The 17295-nt window shown below is 30.1% G+C and overlaps 1 protein-coding gene across 2 annotated transcripts in view; it reads left to right on the top strand.

Moving 5' to 3' along the window:
- The window catches only part of rictor (rapamycin-insensitive companion of Tor), a 143887-nt gene that overhangs the window by 40686 nt on the left and 85906 nt on the right, over nt 1-17295 (top strand). For both annotated transcript variants that reach the window (XM_035355016.2, XM_035355017.2), the window contains exons 7-10: nt 1376-1443; nt 5319-5401; nt 5597-5684; nt 16326-16416. In XM_035355016.2, coding sequence (XP_035210907.1) covers nt 1376-1443; nt 5319-5401; nt 5597-5684; nt 16326-16416 — 330 coding nt within the window. The remainder of the gene's footprint in view (nt 1-1375; nt 1444-5318; nt 5402-5596; nt 5685-16325; nt 16417-17295) is intronic.

The raw sequence follows: 17295 nt of genomic DNA, 5'->3' as shown, positions 1-17295 counted from the left end.
CATTAAAAATAATTTAGCATAATAATTCTGTAGAATTAATTGTTATTTTGCTTAATTAAAATTTAGTTTGTTTTGAGATTCTGAGACTGAATTATAGTGAATATGGATTGACTGAAGCCAGACTATGCAAGGGACTGTTATATCTCCAATTAATAAAACTATTTTAAATGACATTAATGTTCATAATTTGGTCTTTTTTAAAAATTTTAAAAGTCAATTGTGTAAAAATTATGAAATATAAGTTTTTATGTGATTTCTCGGAGCCTGTAATTGTAAATGTTTATTCTCATGGTAAAAAAATAAAGTACAAAAAGTTGACAGCTGTATGACAAAAATTGAATGTAATATTTTATTTCAAAATTTAGGATGTGTGATGACATATAATAATATGTAACATTTTTTTAAATATTTTTATTCTGTGTATACTGATTATCATTAAATAAGGAAAAATCAGAAAAATGACAGTTACTCAAAACATTACATGTAGAATTTACTGAAACTGACCCACAGTATACAACACAATAAGGTATAAAATAACATGAAAAGAAATTACCAGACGATTATGCTGTTATAGAAATTAGCATATGTATAAAATGAACAAATCGGATGTGTCAGTTTGGTTTATGAAAATAACCTTCAATATGGTGTATGATCTCCCTTAGAAGCAATGCAACACATACAGCAATGTGCGATGCTGTCAATTATTTTGTCTAACTGTTTCATACAAAATGATAATTATTGCTCTTGCAAAGCAGTTGCAAGCATGGCAAGGGTCTGAGGAGGAGGATTGAGAGCAGATCTACGTCTTCCTAAAGCATTGCAAACATGCTCAATAGTATTCAGGCAAATATAAGAAACGTTATTGCTCCGATTGGGATTCATTAATGTAAAATAAACTGGTGTAAAATAAGCACTGTCGTGTCACTTGGTATTTCTCGACGTAAAATAAAACAAGCGCTATCGTGCTGCTTGGGTCTTTTCGTACTCATTTACAGAAGCATTGTTTGGGATTCTTCGAGAGTGTTTTTTCAATACCCCCAGGACTCAAACGGTTAATACTGCTGTAAAATTATTATTGGCTGTTTGAGTTTTAGTTCCATTTACATTGTCAGAAATATGCATGACATGGATTGATCTCGAAATGATGCAGTGCAGTTCTGCCTCTTATGACGTTCTTGTTGCTTTTTTTTAAAATAAATTAATCTTTTAATTCTTCATTCTACTGTATATGATTTTAAGAATGCAGATAGTCTGTTAAACAATTTTAAGTCATGTAATTTTTATCTCATTTGTATGTTGCATACTATGTTATCTTTTGTTTAATTACTTGTTTTATTATTATAATTTTTTTTTCAATTTATGTAATTCTTTCAAGCGATGATAAAGACCCTCATGTGCATTCCTGTAAGATGGCTATTGTGTCTACACTACTGTCTTGGCCTGGTATGAAAGCATTTTCATTTAAAAAAGAAAATATTTTGTTTTTATGAGAAATTTTTGTGGAATTAGATTAAATCTTCAGGTAGCACAATTAATGTATTCTTTATGGTAAAGAATTTTTTTATGTCAACAACATTTCTGTTTTTCTTCTTTATTAAAATAAATTTAGATAATGAATTGTAAACATGGCTTATGATGGATAGTTATTATTTACAAACAAGATATATAGTAAACATGCTGGATGAATAGTAAATATGGCTTATGATGAAGAGTTATTATTTACAAACATGTTATATTGAAACCTTTTCATTATAATTTTCATGTTTTTATGAAATTGTATAAATAATATAGTGCTTTTGTATATTGCTTATTAAAGAGTAAAATTATTTTGTGAAATATTTCTTTTGCATTATCAATTTAAAATAGCATGCAAATAGCTTAGGTGTACTACATTTAGATATATGGCAGTCTTGGTGATTTAAGTGGCAATATTCATCAAAATTGTGTTAGATAAGTTCTTTTGGGGGAATGTTATGTACCCTTGCTTATCACCAGTTTCTGAATGGGAATCAAACCTTGAATTTTCCTAGCCCTTTCCAGGTCTGATCCATTGCATAGTCATTTTATTAGGTTAACTGAGAAAGAGGAAATGTTCAAGTAATCATATTCATGACAAGAACTTATGTGAGTGCATTTTCATGTTGTTTAATTATTAACTGTTCTTAATTGTAAGAGTTTTAGGAAAATTAATTTGAGTGAAAAGAACAGGGAAAATTAATAAATAAATCAATGAAGAGTATTTGATTAAATTGAGTATGCACATATATGCAGCATGAGGTATTATGGGTATATGAAATGGATATAACGTATGAAGATGGTTGTACAATCAAAAGTGTCAGTAAAAATTATTATATTGTGCACATCATTTTTGAATAACATTGAGTTGCTGTTGTAGTGTGATATGTCCAGCAGTATAACATTATTAGCAGTTTAAAAGTGAGAAAGTGCTTAACGATGAATATGAATAAAGTAACTGAAAAATAACATTCTAAATTAACTGAAAATTAATTAAAAGATATTTAAACAATGCAAAATTAGCAAATGCTTTTAAGATTTTTGTCAAAATTAATGTGCATAATATAATAAACAAGAATGAAATTATAATCCTTAACCTTGCACAACCCTTGAAAACTGAGTTTGTGACAACATCAGAGCTCATATTAGCTTACACAGTGCACAGGCTGAAATCTTAGTGGTTACATGTGGGATTTTTTTGAGGGAAACACTTGAAAGTATATACCTAACTATTAGCAATGATACCGTAGCTACAATCAGCACTACCAGAGGTTTCATACCTAGCTTGAAAAGATGGTGCCTGTCATATGGTCTTCTGTCTTGCAGTATTGTGAACCCACTTTCAGATAAAGATCTTCTGCATTTAATTCTTTGTTGGTCAGTGCTGTTCTCTTTTCCCATAAGTATTCATCTTGAATAACATTGGTAATATTATTATATTTTGTGTACTAATTTAGAAAACTGCAGTATGATATTACATATGAAAACTCACCCATTGCTTAATTTTTGAAGGCAGTGTAGGATAATATGAATTGCTGAGAGAATTGTTTGAGACTGTAGAGATTTTTTATTCAGCAGTAACTGTAGAATGTACTAAGAAAATGGTGCTATTCAGAAAATGTCTGTTGACTAGAGAAAGGCTTATAGAGAGTGGAAAGAGAGATTCATTACCAGAAATTTGCTAGTATTCTATATACCAGTGAACAAACGATAATTTCAGTCATTGTTATTGTAATAATGGAAATGCAGAAAGCATCTTAAAATGCACTATTTATTAGATACTTTCATGTTTATGTATAATTTCTAAAAGGTCTACTGGAAAGTTCTGTCCATTTGTAAGATGGAAAAGAAATTTATTTTTTATACCTTTCAATGATATTTATTGTACAATATATTTGCTGTTGTTACTAATAACTTCTTGCCACTAAATGGTAATTTGTAAATGGCATTTTTGAAAAATGTCTTTTCTTCTTTGTGAAATATTTGTCAGAAGAACTGAAGTAGTGCATGGCTGACATCTGCTTAATTTTTAGATTTTTGCCCTTCAAAAAAATTTTTTGGGAAAGAAACAGGCAATAATCAGAAGGCACTAGATCTGAAGAGTTTCATGGAATGTGGGAGAATTTTCCAGCCTAACTCGGCGATTTTTCTCATGACTCGCCAAAGCAGCATGTGACCTCACATTATCATGTTGCAGCATGATGTGCTTCCATTGTCGGCCTCTTTTCTTTGACTGTTTGTTTAAATCATCCATTTGCTGACAGTATCTCTCCAGATGGACTTTTTATTAGGTTTCAAAAGCTCGTAATGTATTGGTCCTTGTTTGTTTCTCCATGTCCACTCTTTTTCAATCTCAAACTCAGTTTAGAGTTGGAGGGGGTAGGTTGTCCAAGCTCACATATGTTCTTTTCCTAATGATGTTTTTATAAATAATCCACTTTTCATCATGAGTTATTTGGTCCAAGAAGGGTTTGTTTTTGTTTCAAGCAAGCAGAGATGTACATATGATAACTCTGTCATTAAAAGTTCTCTCACTTAACTCTTGAGACACCAATCTGGAATATTTACAGACCAGTCATTTTTCTAAACATATTCTGAAATGGTTTGTTAAGCCAAGTCAAACTTTTCTGCAATTCTGATGTTGTCAGAAATGATCTTGCTTTATCATGGTCATGGTAGAACTTCATCGATCATAGATGGCTGCTCAGAGCATGGTTGATCATTATGGTCAGAATCACCTGCTTCAATTTTTTTTAACCTCTTGCATGTTTTATCCAAAACTCTTATTTCTGCCAAAAATTTTCACTCAATTTTGAAATGCGTATGTAACATTTCTTCCTTGTTGGAATTTATACAAAGTACAGTTCCAGTAAGGAAGAACTGTCATAAATGTCAATTCACAGTGTCATAAATGAACTGCACTATTAACCATATTTAAGTGACTCCTTCTTAATAATGGTATGAAACACTTTTGTTTCAGGTGATTCAAAAGAGCACATGTATATAAATGTAGTGATAAAGAGAGACAACTGTATATGTTTCAAATGAGCACATGCAGGCATATTGAAACTTAAAATAACATTATCAGACAGAACTTTCCGCTCCCCCAGTGCTGTCCCTCAGAATTAAGGTTGGAAAGTAGAAGTCCCACCTCTCTTCGGAGTAAGCTCTTTCAATCATTGTTACATGTAATATGGTCAAGACAACAACAACAAAAGCAAATAATGCCCCCCTATAAAAAGCATTATTTGAATATATGAATATACATATACATATGAATTTGAATCATATGCATAATAATAATTATACGTATGAATTTGTTGCACAATAAGAAATAGCAGTTGAGGAAAAAATATCCATAAGAAAACTGCTGTCAAGGATACAAGAACATTATGATAGATTTGTCAGAATTGTTGATTGGTATTGAGAAAATTGAACTGAGATTAATGGGTTCTTTGCAGCTATCAGAATTTCAGAGAGAACCATTTAGTGATGTTAACTTTCATATTGTTATTTTCAATTAAATGTCAAAATATAGAATGCTTTGTCCTGTACATATTGTAGCTTCTTAAGTTTGATAAAAGAGGTAAAGGTAGCAGTATCAATTTATTATATTTTTGCTAAATGCTAGATCACAAAGTAATGCAGTTAATGCTGTCAATATTGCAGGACAAATTTATATGTTAAAATAACTAACTAATTTAGAATTTGTATTATATTATAAATAAGAGATTATATATAATTCCTTTGTTTTCAGATTATTTCGTTTAACTGATTTCTTATTTAATGAGTGTATATTACAGGTCTTATCTACTTGTGCAGATCTAATTCTTCTCATGTACAGTCTTTAATTGAAATGTTGTATCTTCCCTATCCTGATTTGCGTGTAAGTTCTACGTTATATTTTTTCCAATAATCATTATTCCAATAATTTGTGAGGATTTTTTTATATTGTTCAGAAAAAAAGTAATTAAAAAATTTAGATGCCTTTGCAATGTATAGGTAAATTGTTAAATATGTAATCCTTTATATGATAGTGTAGGCATAAAATCAAAATAATAATTTTTTTTTTCCTTTATAGAAAAATATTTTAGATCTTCTTTACCAAATTTTTGATGTACCTGTTCCTGAATGGACAGATGATTTTTCTGCAGCATTGAGTTCTTCAGGTAAGTTTATAGATGACAAGTTAATTACTTAAAAATTGTACAATAGTTGATTTAGTATTTTGTACATGACTTTCAATTGTGGCCTCTACTTATGTTATGCTCTGAATCAAACAAAAACTAAAATATTGATAAATGATAATATAAAGAAATATTATCACATATCCCAAATAATGCTGGTGAATAAAGAAATGTCATGTTGAATGTAATTTATTTCATAAATAATTAATATTTTTAAAGGTGCCTTTAGTATCCTACCATTGATAGCTGCTTCATATTAGATATAATATTTAAAATAATGTGTTTACAGAATGAAACAGAATTTATTTTAAATAAATCATTTTCATTTACTATATTCTTTTTATAGATTATTATATAATGTGGGCGAAAATGTTAAATATAGGTTGTAGAGACATTAGGTTAATTGGAAGCAGAAAAGATGAAAAATATGCAACCGCCTTCGCCGGGAATCGAACCACGGACCTCCGAAATACCGACTCAGTGTGCAGAACCACTACACCATGAAGGCACGCTAGGGAAGTGGGAGAAATACCTTATAAGGTGCTAAATCAAACTTGCGCTGGGAAGTAAGTTGAGCATTTTCGCAAGAATAATCCACACCATGGTTCTCAACTCTTTTTGCTCAATGCATCCTTTTCACCATTTCTAGAAGATCATTCCCCCTCCTTTGCAAAACTCAAAAAATACATATACATTTATTTAGATTAGATTATTTTTGTTATGTGTTTTTATAAAATTAAACTACAAAAAGTATGGAAAATGTTGATAAGTACCAAAATGTAAATAAAAGTTGTTTTTTGAATTCTTAAACTAAATACGTAACAGTTAAACAAAGAGATAAACAAATTCCTGCCCTGAAACTGTGGACTTCCAAACTGAGAGACCTTTCTGTTTCCCAAACCTAAAAGCACTTTGAAAGGAAGACATCATTTCCAGTCCATAGATGAATTTCAGAAAGATGCTACAAGAGTAGTGTATGTCATTGAAAAAAGTTACTTCCAGCAGGGTTTCCAAAAGTGGAAAAAGCTGTGGCGTTTTAGCTGTAGAGGGGAGTATTTTGAAGGGGATAGTGGTTGAAAGTTTGTTTAATGAGGAATAAAACAAGCTTAAGATTATTTGTTTTTGAACTGTCCTCAAAAAAATTTTTTTTTTAAATTAAAAATTTTTTTAAATTTAAATAATTGTTTTCTGCAAAGAAAACTATTTTTGATAATTATATAAATAAAGCTTTTTATACTGACATTTGCTTATAAGTCTGATAGTTTGTGTCTTCTCTGTTTTGAGATGTTTAGAATTTTTTATACAAAATGACATGATCATTCTCTGATTTAAATGAATTAGATGGGAATTTGAACAGGAAATGCCATTTTTTAGAATTTCGCTGTTATAGGTAAGATTTATTGATTATGAAAGAAAACAGCTTCTGGATTTTCACTAAAATAAACTGTAAAAATTAAGATGTATTTTTTGCCGTCTGTAGCTGGAAATAATAATTCAGAAATATGTCTCCTAATGGAAAACAGTGCAGCATTATATACATCCTTGCGGTAAGCATATTCCTACTAGTGAGTCCTAGTGGCTTTCTATCAGTTTATCATTGGGCTATGAGCTGTACTGTTCTGTCATCCTGGTCTTCCATTATTTGCTTCTTTTTTTGTTGGCTACCTGTAGTTTGGAAACTCTGTATTTTTAATTTGCTGTAAAGAAATGTTTGATGTATGTATTTAGTAATGAAGTTGCCTGATTTTAAGAGTTTCATATCATTTTTCATTCGATATGGAATAACACTCACCATTATCCACACATATTTTTAAAGCAACAATGTTTCCATGTAGTGATTAATTTTTATTGTGAAATTGTTAAATATTAAGAAAATGTAATTATTGCTTTAGTTTAAGCTCTGTGTTTAGCTGTTCTTATCTTTCTGTACTGCATGAATATCCAAATTGTGTTCTTGCACTCAATGGTAGCAGTTACTTCTTTGTTGTGAAAGACGTTATTGCTGTAGAAAACCTTGTTATGACAGTTCTAGGATTTAATTCAATAGTCCTTTGTAGTTGGATATGACAAGACTCGAAGATTTCTAAGTATATCTTTATAATTTTTTGCATGTCTTTTCAGAGGTGTTGAGGACAGCACCTTGAAAGGAACAATTTTCATTTGCATTCTGCACTGTGTGCATCTTTGTTTTCATAAAAATGGGGACATTTTAAAACTGTTCCTTATCAATTATTTGCAGAGGTACCATTATTGATTTTCTGATTATATCTATAGAATGCTACAAGTATAGTATTTCTTGAATGTTTGGAGCATAGCTGTGAAAGGTGAACTGTTTCACTTGTTCACTGAATCCTACTTATGCTTGTATGGTACTGTAACAAACTGAATCTTTTCAATTAATTTTTCAGTTTTGTAAGTTACCAGCTTTTTAGTAAGAAGGGAAACAGTTAAGATTTCAAGCTTCTGTACTTTTTCAAGCTTCATGTAAGTATTTTGAAATAGGAGAAGCAAGAAGTATCTGTTTTCAATTCTCTGATGCCTTTATGAAGGGTTTTTTTAAAGGGAATTCGGCTGGTATTCATGTTGTGTATGTGTAAAGTAGCAGAAGCAAAGAATATGAAAGAAAAGAAGGCAAGTTCTCATAGATGCAATGTAATCCAGTTTGATTGCCTCAGGTGATTATAGAATCCACACCTATCTGTAGTGAAGTAAATGCACAGGTTACAGGTGAAATTCATTCATGAAGAATCAATCCTACTGTAATGGTAGTTAAATGCTAAGTGTATATCTTCTATCTGGCTACTTAGGGTCTCATATTTCGTAAATACGGATCTAGTAATTCCGAGGTACCCATCTTCTTAGTGAGACAGGTATCAAAATTCTGGTGCCCTAGTGACTAGCCTAATTTCCTTTTCCCCTTCTCTTAACTACTAATATTTCCTATCCTTCTCAGTCTTCATAGTCAGTTAGTTATAATATGCTTGTTCAGTCTTGACCTCTGAACTAACTGCTGTTTATTTTGTGCTTTTGTTCATTTTGAAGCTATTCAAGAGAAAGTTTATAATTTATATAAACTCGTATAGTGCGTTGAGAGCATTAGAAACTTTTTCCAACGCTCACAATCCTGTTGATTTGTACTGGGTTGAAGTTCAGAATTTAAACTTAAACTGATTAAAACTGAATGTGTGATTTACTGCTGTATTCCTGGTCATGCTGGGATAGAAAGGAAATGAGCTGGCTAAATCTGCTGTTGATTTGTGCGGCTGGCATGCTCCACTTATAGATATCCATAAGGCCATCAAGGAAAAGTTCTAAATAAGTGGTAACTACTAGGATATGCTGAGGCCAATAACAAGCTTAAAAATATGTAACCTGTTGTAAAATACTGGGAATCAATTAAAAATGAAGGAAAGTAATATTAACCCATCTTCGAATTCTTCACCTCGAGTAACACCCCGTCTTCAAATTCTTTGCCTTGTCACACACAGGTATTGAAGGCTGAGAGTGTTGTGTATAAATGTACAGCCTACAGAAATGACAAATAAATTCAAACATCTGTAAAACAAGTGAGTAATAACCAAACTATAATTGTTCAAATCAAATTAACAGTAATTAAACAAAATTGTGTTGTGCAAATTTAATGTCATAGTCCAACCAAAGAGGTTAATGTCAATTTATTTCAGTACTTGAAAAAAGTGGATCTTTATTATTCAAGTTGATTTTGTTTGATGTGTATCTTTGTATTTTAATGTATTTCCTGTTTTATGATTTTACTCCTGTTTAATATCTGATATCATTATCTGGATTATGAGCAACTTCATCTCACCATTCATCAGTTTATTATTTCTTTTGATTTTATAAATCTGCTACTGTTTTAAACTTGCATTTGTCAGTAACCTGTGATTGTACCAAATTATTGCATAAAAGAAATTAACATGTGCTTGGCACTTATAATCTGTTCAGGTTGTGTGCCATAAAATCCACTACCACCACTCTTCTATCTGAGAATAAGTTTTTGCTGTTAGTTATTTCTTGAAATTTTTGTTCTGCATTATGCTCTAGATATGACTTTTTGATTTTCTGATTTTCATTTTTGTACTTAAATATTTCATAAATGGTCACTAACATTTTAATCTTCCTAATGTATTTACTGTTTTAAATTATGTTTTAATTTTAAATATCTGTACTACATATTTTTATAAATAAATTAATAAATGTAGCATTCATTATTATTGAGAAAGGAAAAATAGCAAAGGGCAAGTCACATAGTTAGTGATCACCATCCCAAATACTGACTCCATCCTTGATTGCGTCAGTTGGGGGGAATGGGGAGGAGTCAGATTTTTATCTCTGTGTTTACAGAGTGTGGGGCCAAAAAATCAAAGTAAAACACAAGTTTAAATATTATTTTGAAATGTACCCATTTCTTCAAAAATTAGGAATGAAATGTACAGTTTCTCCATTGGGATTTCAGCACTTTTTAGCTGTTGTAAGTTGTTGTTAAGAAATTTTAATTGGGATAATTTAATGCTTCCAAAGATGTTTTCTATCTTCCTCATTGCATGAAAGAATTCAAAGAAATTGTATTTAGGGATCAGTGTTGCTTTGGAAAGGATTTAGAGTTTAAGGTAGCAGTAAATTTGAAATTGTTTCTGTTAGGAGAGGTTATTTTGTACTTGCAAGGAGAAAGGTTTTTTAAGATTATCCATAAAGAGGATTTAAGATTATCCATTATTTTGAGGATAATGTTATTATTATGTTAAGTATTGATGATTTTTAGTTTTTGAGTATTTTAGGCTGTCATCAGTTCCTAAAATATGGCAGAGAATTTGCATTCCTTAAGAAAATTTGATAGTTAAGATGCTAACAAATATTTCTAATTTATAAATTTAAATAAGAATATTCCAATATAAACTAAGTTTCCATTCAAAAAATAATTTAATTATTTATTGCATGTGATTTTTAATTACTTTATCATGTTATCAAATGGGTTTTAATGTAAGGCTGTCAAAATAAAAATATTTCTAATATGATACCATGAAAAGGAATAATAATTAAAAGTTTTAAGTACCTTTCAGACCCAGAATTACTGGAGCAAAATTCAATATTCCTTTCTGTTCTGTCCATTATAATTCTGCAAAATTGTATGAGGACAAATTTTGATGCTTTAATACAAGTAAAAAAATTCATGTTTTTAAATCATTTAATGTAGTACAATAACATCTTCTTTGATGTTGTTTGTGGTTTTGACATGTAGGTAAAATTTCAAGACCTATCTTTGTACTTATAAATTTTGTATGCAATACTAATTTTCAATTCAATTTTTCTTCTCGCATTGCTGTGTTATTGAAGGTTTACTTCTTTTTCCATTCAAATTCTTTGACCTAAATTTTATACAGCCACTACTTTTAGTTCTTTGGCAATTGATCATGGGATAAACACTTGAGAATTCAGTTGTCTTATACTTTAAATGAACCTCCCTTCTCTATTTTCTGAATTTTTCTACAGTTTTCCCAGCATTTTATTCCCTAAGTATTCAATGTTATCAGTTTCCTCTTTTACAACAACTGTTAAACCAATAATTTTTCAACAGCCGTGATATTTTTGTTCTTTGAAAACTTTTGCATGCTTTATTGATAGTAATTACAGTTGTATCAGTTTTCCTAATGTCTTCTATTATTTTGGTACCTACACCCACCTCCTTTTTCATCTTAGAAACAATTAGTACAGTTACTTACCAGAAGAAATCATTCTATCTGAAGTTATTCATACTGCTTTTAGCTTTTCCTTTATTTTTCAAAACAAATCAATTAAAATAATTTTACTTCTGATATTAGTTGGTATGTTTTTAATTAACATTTTGCCTGAATAATGGACACAAAACAAGAACGGAGAGGGGAGAAATAGAGGGAGGAAACAAATTAGATTTTATGTTTTAAAATCAAGTATTATTAGATCAAGGCTGTTTTAGATAGCGTTTTCAGATAGCTGATATATTGTGAAAATTATCAAAAATGTCTTGATAAACAGAACAGAATATATTAGGTGCGTTAGCAAACATTGTATAAAATTATAATCGCCAAAACTGGAAATTAATACTTAACTGTGAAAAAGAATTCCAATTCAAAAGCTCCAAAATTTGTTTCTGCATTTCTTTTTTAAATCTTTAATATGATAAAATGGTATAAATAAGAAAATATCAAAATATCAAAGGTACATAATCATTTGAATAAAATTTAAAAAAGAAATTTATAGATTCTGCAGTCTGTTTGTAACTACAAAATTTCAGTCAGTATTATTATTATCATTATTATTTTGGGTGTAGGTAGCAATCTGCACAAGAAATTGAGTTAAAAACATATTTCATGCATCATATTATTTAGTGTTAGAAACCTATTTTACATTGCAAGCTAATGATATAAATTTAGTACTTTTTGTTTAAATATCACTAAGATAAAATTGCTTTTTAAATGATTTGCTTTAAGCTGATGAACTTTATATGCTTTACACTAGAAGGCCTTCAAACCGGGGCCCGCGGGTCACAAGTGGCCTGCTGGAGGCATTTTAGAGGCCCCACATTTGAAATTAAAGAAGTTTAAGAAATTTTGATTTCAAGATAAATTACCTTTTTGTCGAAAAAAAACTTTTATTCCCCTCTTATTCACAATATTCAAAACATTTTATTGACACGCCTGATATTACTTGAGATAAAATTTTCTCAAAACTACGAAATTTTCAGATATTTCACTTTATCTTATGTAATATAAAAAATAAAACATTTGACTACGCATAAAATCTCAATTCAATAAAAAGGCTAGATTCTTATCTCTAACAGGTTTTGCAACAGATGTCAATCTTTCATCAATACTTTGCCAAAGGTAACCTCAAGGTTACCTCAGCTGTGCCGCTCAATGAAACCTCAGCCTAGCTTAAAGTGTTGCATGAGTTTAGTGATGAAAAATGTTTGAGAGACTGAATTTCTTGTCGATAGGTCATCTCAATGGTTTGAACTACTGCTTACTGGGAAAAGATCTACTTGTTCATTATCTTTATTACTTTGTGTAAGCTTTTGAGAAAAATTAATTCTGTGGAAAAGTCAGTTGCTAAATAAGACTTCCACTCACTTTCCAAAATTGATGGAATGTATGAAGAAACTCTACAACATGGAATTCAAATAATTATGTACAATGGCATTTCAAATTTAAAAGAGGAATTCAAAAGCAGATTTTTCGATTTTCGTAAAAATGAAATTTTTTTTGAGAAAGTTCTTGCCATTTTCAGTAGACGTTGGAAGTGTTCCACCTGAACTTCAGAATTTATAGATTTACAGTGTGACTCTGCAGTAAAATGAAAGTTTCTTGAAAATCTTTCATTAATTGATTTGTATTCGAAGTACGTGACCGAACACAAGTAGCCAGGAATTCATAAACATGCATTCTTCATGTCTTCTATCTTTGGCTGTACCTACATATGTGAACGGCTTTTAAGTAAAATGAAAATGCTAAAATCAAAAACAAGAACATGGCTGACACACAGGAAACTTTACGAATTGCAATAACACAGATTAAACAGGATATTAAAGCTTTAATCAAGCAAAAACAATGTCAAATTTCACATTAAAACTAAAGTAATTACCATCTCCCACTGGTAATGTAAGTTTTCTTCTTTTTTTATTGTAAATGCATTTTGTAACATCATTCTGTACAATCTTCTTTATACTTTTTTCATAGTTAAAAAAAGTTGCAAAACATTTTAATTCAATTTCTATTTAACTTTTTGGAACCTATGTATATGTAGATACAAATTTGTAATACTATCTCTTCGCTTAGAATCAAGTGTAGTCTTGGAAAACAACCCTTCTTAAAAAAAAAAAAAAAAAAAAAAAAAAAAAAGCTCAGAGATGTGGAGGGGGTGTTATGGATAGTTTAATATTGGGTTTGATTTCTAATAAAATAATAAAATGCTTATAAAATAAATAGTTTACCTTGCATATAATATTAAATACAGGTCAAACTTTCCTAGCTTGAACTTATATTCAGTGCCTTGTTAGTTTAATATAAAGACAAAGATTTATATTTGTTAATAAATTTAATCCAGTACTATAGGGTGTCAACAAAAGCACTATATTTAATATGTCTAAAAGAATATTTTATTCTTAGAAAATGAAATATATTGTTACATATTTACAATAGGTAAATATTCTGACTTAAGAATGTCATGCTTAGTTTGACCTTATAACGCATTTTGTCACTGTCAGCTCATTGCACAGCTTTGTTGAAATTTGGTTGGCATGGAGCTCTACATGAAGGAACAGTAAGTTTGGATTGTTAAAATTCATTACAAGAATGGCAAAGTGTTATGCATAGATTGGTGGAAGCTTTATTCAATCTTTGAACGTAAACATATTGCACCTAATGCAGATTGATAAAGAAACTTGAGGACTCAGATTTGACTGCAAACATTAAATCATCACATTCTTGATTTTGCTGGTCTATTGAAAACATTGCTGTTTTGCACAACAGTGGTATTTGAAGTCCCCCCAAAATCTAATTTATGGAGAAGTAACAAATAAGTAAATTAACAAGGAAGTTGTCATTAATTACAACAGTTAGCAGATATGTGAAAAAGTGATTATGAATTAAATCACCATGCTCTTGATCTAGCCAGCCTGTCGAAAACATACCTGTTTTGCATGACATTGTTATTGTAAGTCATAGGTCACCATGCAGTTGAATTTTTGGCATAGAAACAGAATGAAGAGAGTTTGGTCAAAGTACATGTGAGAATTTTGTTAGTCTGGAAAATGTGAAAAAGGTAATTTCATCATCTAAGTGTCATAACTAATATCCACTGAGACAGAATCATTTCTCCCAAGTTATGTATTGTCGCAACACAAAGATTCAGTACCCATTATAAAGAATATCTGGTGTCTTGCTGAAAACTTTAAGAATGCTAAACAGAGGATAGAGCTTGAAGAGCATTTATACTCAAACAAAACAAACTGATAAGAATGAAAACTTTTAATTTTCTGATAGAAGAATCAACTGTAAAACTACGAGCTCATAAGATTTCCACTTCCTCTTTCCCTTGAATAGTGAACATTTCAAAATTTCCATCATAGTCTCAACCTTAAATAAAAGGTACTTTCATATTATAGCAACCATCTTAATAAGAATTACCAAATTCCAGAATATGGAAAACTTTGGCAATCACATGCATAAAAATTCTTCAGGTGACCATGCGCGTAACAGTTTTTCAGTTTTAACAGCCATTATTGCCATTTTCATTTAACTCAAGTCATTTGGATTGTGGGATATTTCTTTGTCATTCAGGTATTGTCTTTTCTTCTTTCTTTTTTTTTTTTTTTTCAGTGCTATTTGTTATTTTTTAAACTGTTTATTTATAATGAAAAGAGAAAGTGCTTGTGTTACAGTGATGCATTGTCAATGGGTTTAATTACAAATAAGATTGAAAACTATGTGTGTATTGATGAAATGCATTTGGTAGATAGCCGGTGCACTATGTCAACATTGTGCATGATGGCAAGTTTGTGCGAATCTCTGACTTTTTTTCAGGCAAAAACAGATTGCTGTGTATTGAGGAGAACAACATCAGGGAGTGTATTGAGGAGAGAACAGAAAAAAATGTATAAGGATTTTTTGCAAAAAATGTAATTGTTTTATTTTTGAAATGCATCATGTAATCTTTATTTAATAATTAAAATTTGTGTTCTAAATTAGTAAAGTGTGTTTTCTTCTGGTATGTTGATATCATTTGCCAACTTAAATTAATATTGATGACTTGACAATCTTTTAATGAAAAGTTGTGAGGACTGCCAACTTATTTTCAATAAATTTCTTTTCCCAATTCGTCAATCTGTAAAACTGTAACAAATGATTGTGCTAATGCCTAAGTACCAAACATAGGTCTGTCTGGTAGCTCAATTCCAGAATTTGAAAGGAATCAGAGAACCTATTTTGGTTTTATGGTTTAGTGATTATATACACCATATGATGTCCTAGGATATGTTTATTATATCCTCGTTCTCCTAGATTTGGTTTTCATACCTGTCTCATATAGCCTTTGTTTAGAACACAGAGAAAAGTCTGGGTGAAAACGAAAGACAAGAAATGTAAAATTGATGTCTTTTTTAAATAGAACATGGATCGTAATATCCTAAACATGGATGATTTTAATTGCTAGTAATTTTTTCTCTAAAACTTGCTGAAATTCTTAAAGTATGTGAAAAGTACAAAAAATTTTTCATTTGAAGATATCCACACATTTTGTTATATCAAATTTTAGCAGTCTTCGAGATTGACTATAAGAGTATAATGTAACATTAAGGGTATAAGAAATTAGGGATCAAAAGGTTCGTTCATTATATCTAGAATTTGTTATGCGCCGGGTTCTTTATGGCTGTAGTTATACAAGTAAAACTTTCTTTTATATCTAGAAAGAGTTATGGAAGTGGTCTGTCAAATGTCTTGTATAACTGCCTCTTAAATAACAGACATTTTTATTATCTTAGAATTTGTTTATTTTATATTCAGAGGTATTATCTGTATCATTAAGACATTTATTTTTCCTTTTTTTTTTTTTTTTTTCTCTCTCTTTTTGCAGATCCATCTGCTGTCAAATCTTCTTGGCAACTGTATGAAGGTTATGTTGTTGCAGAAGGAGTTGATATATTGCCTTACTCTTCTAATAATAGGTTTGAAATTTTTTGTTTTTAATGTGACCTTTTAATAAAAGAAAAATGAAAAGAAAGAAAAATCTCTAAATTTTAATGTAAATTTAAAGTATTTACGAACACAAATAATGAATGTTCATAGTCTACTCAATACTCATTTTAGAGAAATGGGAATTTATGTCATATATGCTTCTGCATTCATGTAAGCTTTTTTATAAACCCACTTCTCTTCCCAAATTCAACAAGCACTTTCAACTGAAGTTCCTTCTATATTTTTGTAATTCTCTTTGATATTCTATGGATCTCAAAGATTATTTGATATTCTAAGGATCTCAGAGATTGTTTCTAAATTTTTAATGAAGTTTAACATCATGATTGTTTCTAAACTTGTAATGAAGTTTAACATCATGATTGTTTCTAAACTTGTAATGAAGTTTAACATCATGATTCAATAACCATTTAAAACTGTTAAAAAAATTTATGGGGATAATGAACATGTTTATATTAATGAAATCCATGTAATTTTTCTAACAGACACATTATATCTTTCTGAATGACATTAAAGATAAGCTAAGAGGTTTGATAAATCCCCATGAAGACTGTGAACACATTTATATTCATTAAACCTACATAGACCTACATATAAGTGAATATTCAAATTATTTTGTGTATCAGGAGTCTGAATTAAAATTTAACATGGTTCAAGTTTGAATCTTTTGAGCTGAATTATGAGGGTTGGAACTTTAATAGTGGCAACTATTTATTTACAAGGAATACAAAAGTCATTCATGTCATCACCATGTTTTACAGTCCTTCAGTATAGTCGCCAGCATTGTGTACAACCCGTTTCCAATGATGTGGAAGTCGCAGAATACCTGTAGCAGCGCCTGTTTTGTTGAG

This window comes from Stegodyphus dumicola, chromosome 4 (genome assembly GCF_044657685.1).
Source record: "Stegodyphus dumicola isolate Sdum_Otavi_A_Nest chromosome 4, ASM4465768v1".
NCBI classification, from domain to species: domain Eukaryota; kingdom Metazoa; phylum Arthropoda; class Arachnida; order Araneae; family Eresidae; genus Stegodyphus; species Stegodyphus dumicola.
Note: the sequence above shows the minus strand (reverse complement) of the source record. Positions and strands in the feature narration are given on the sequence as shown.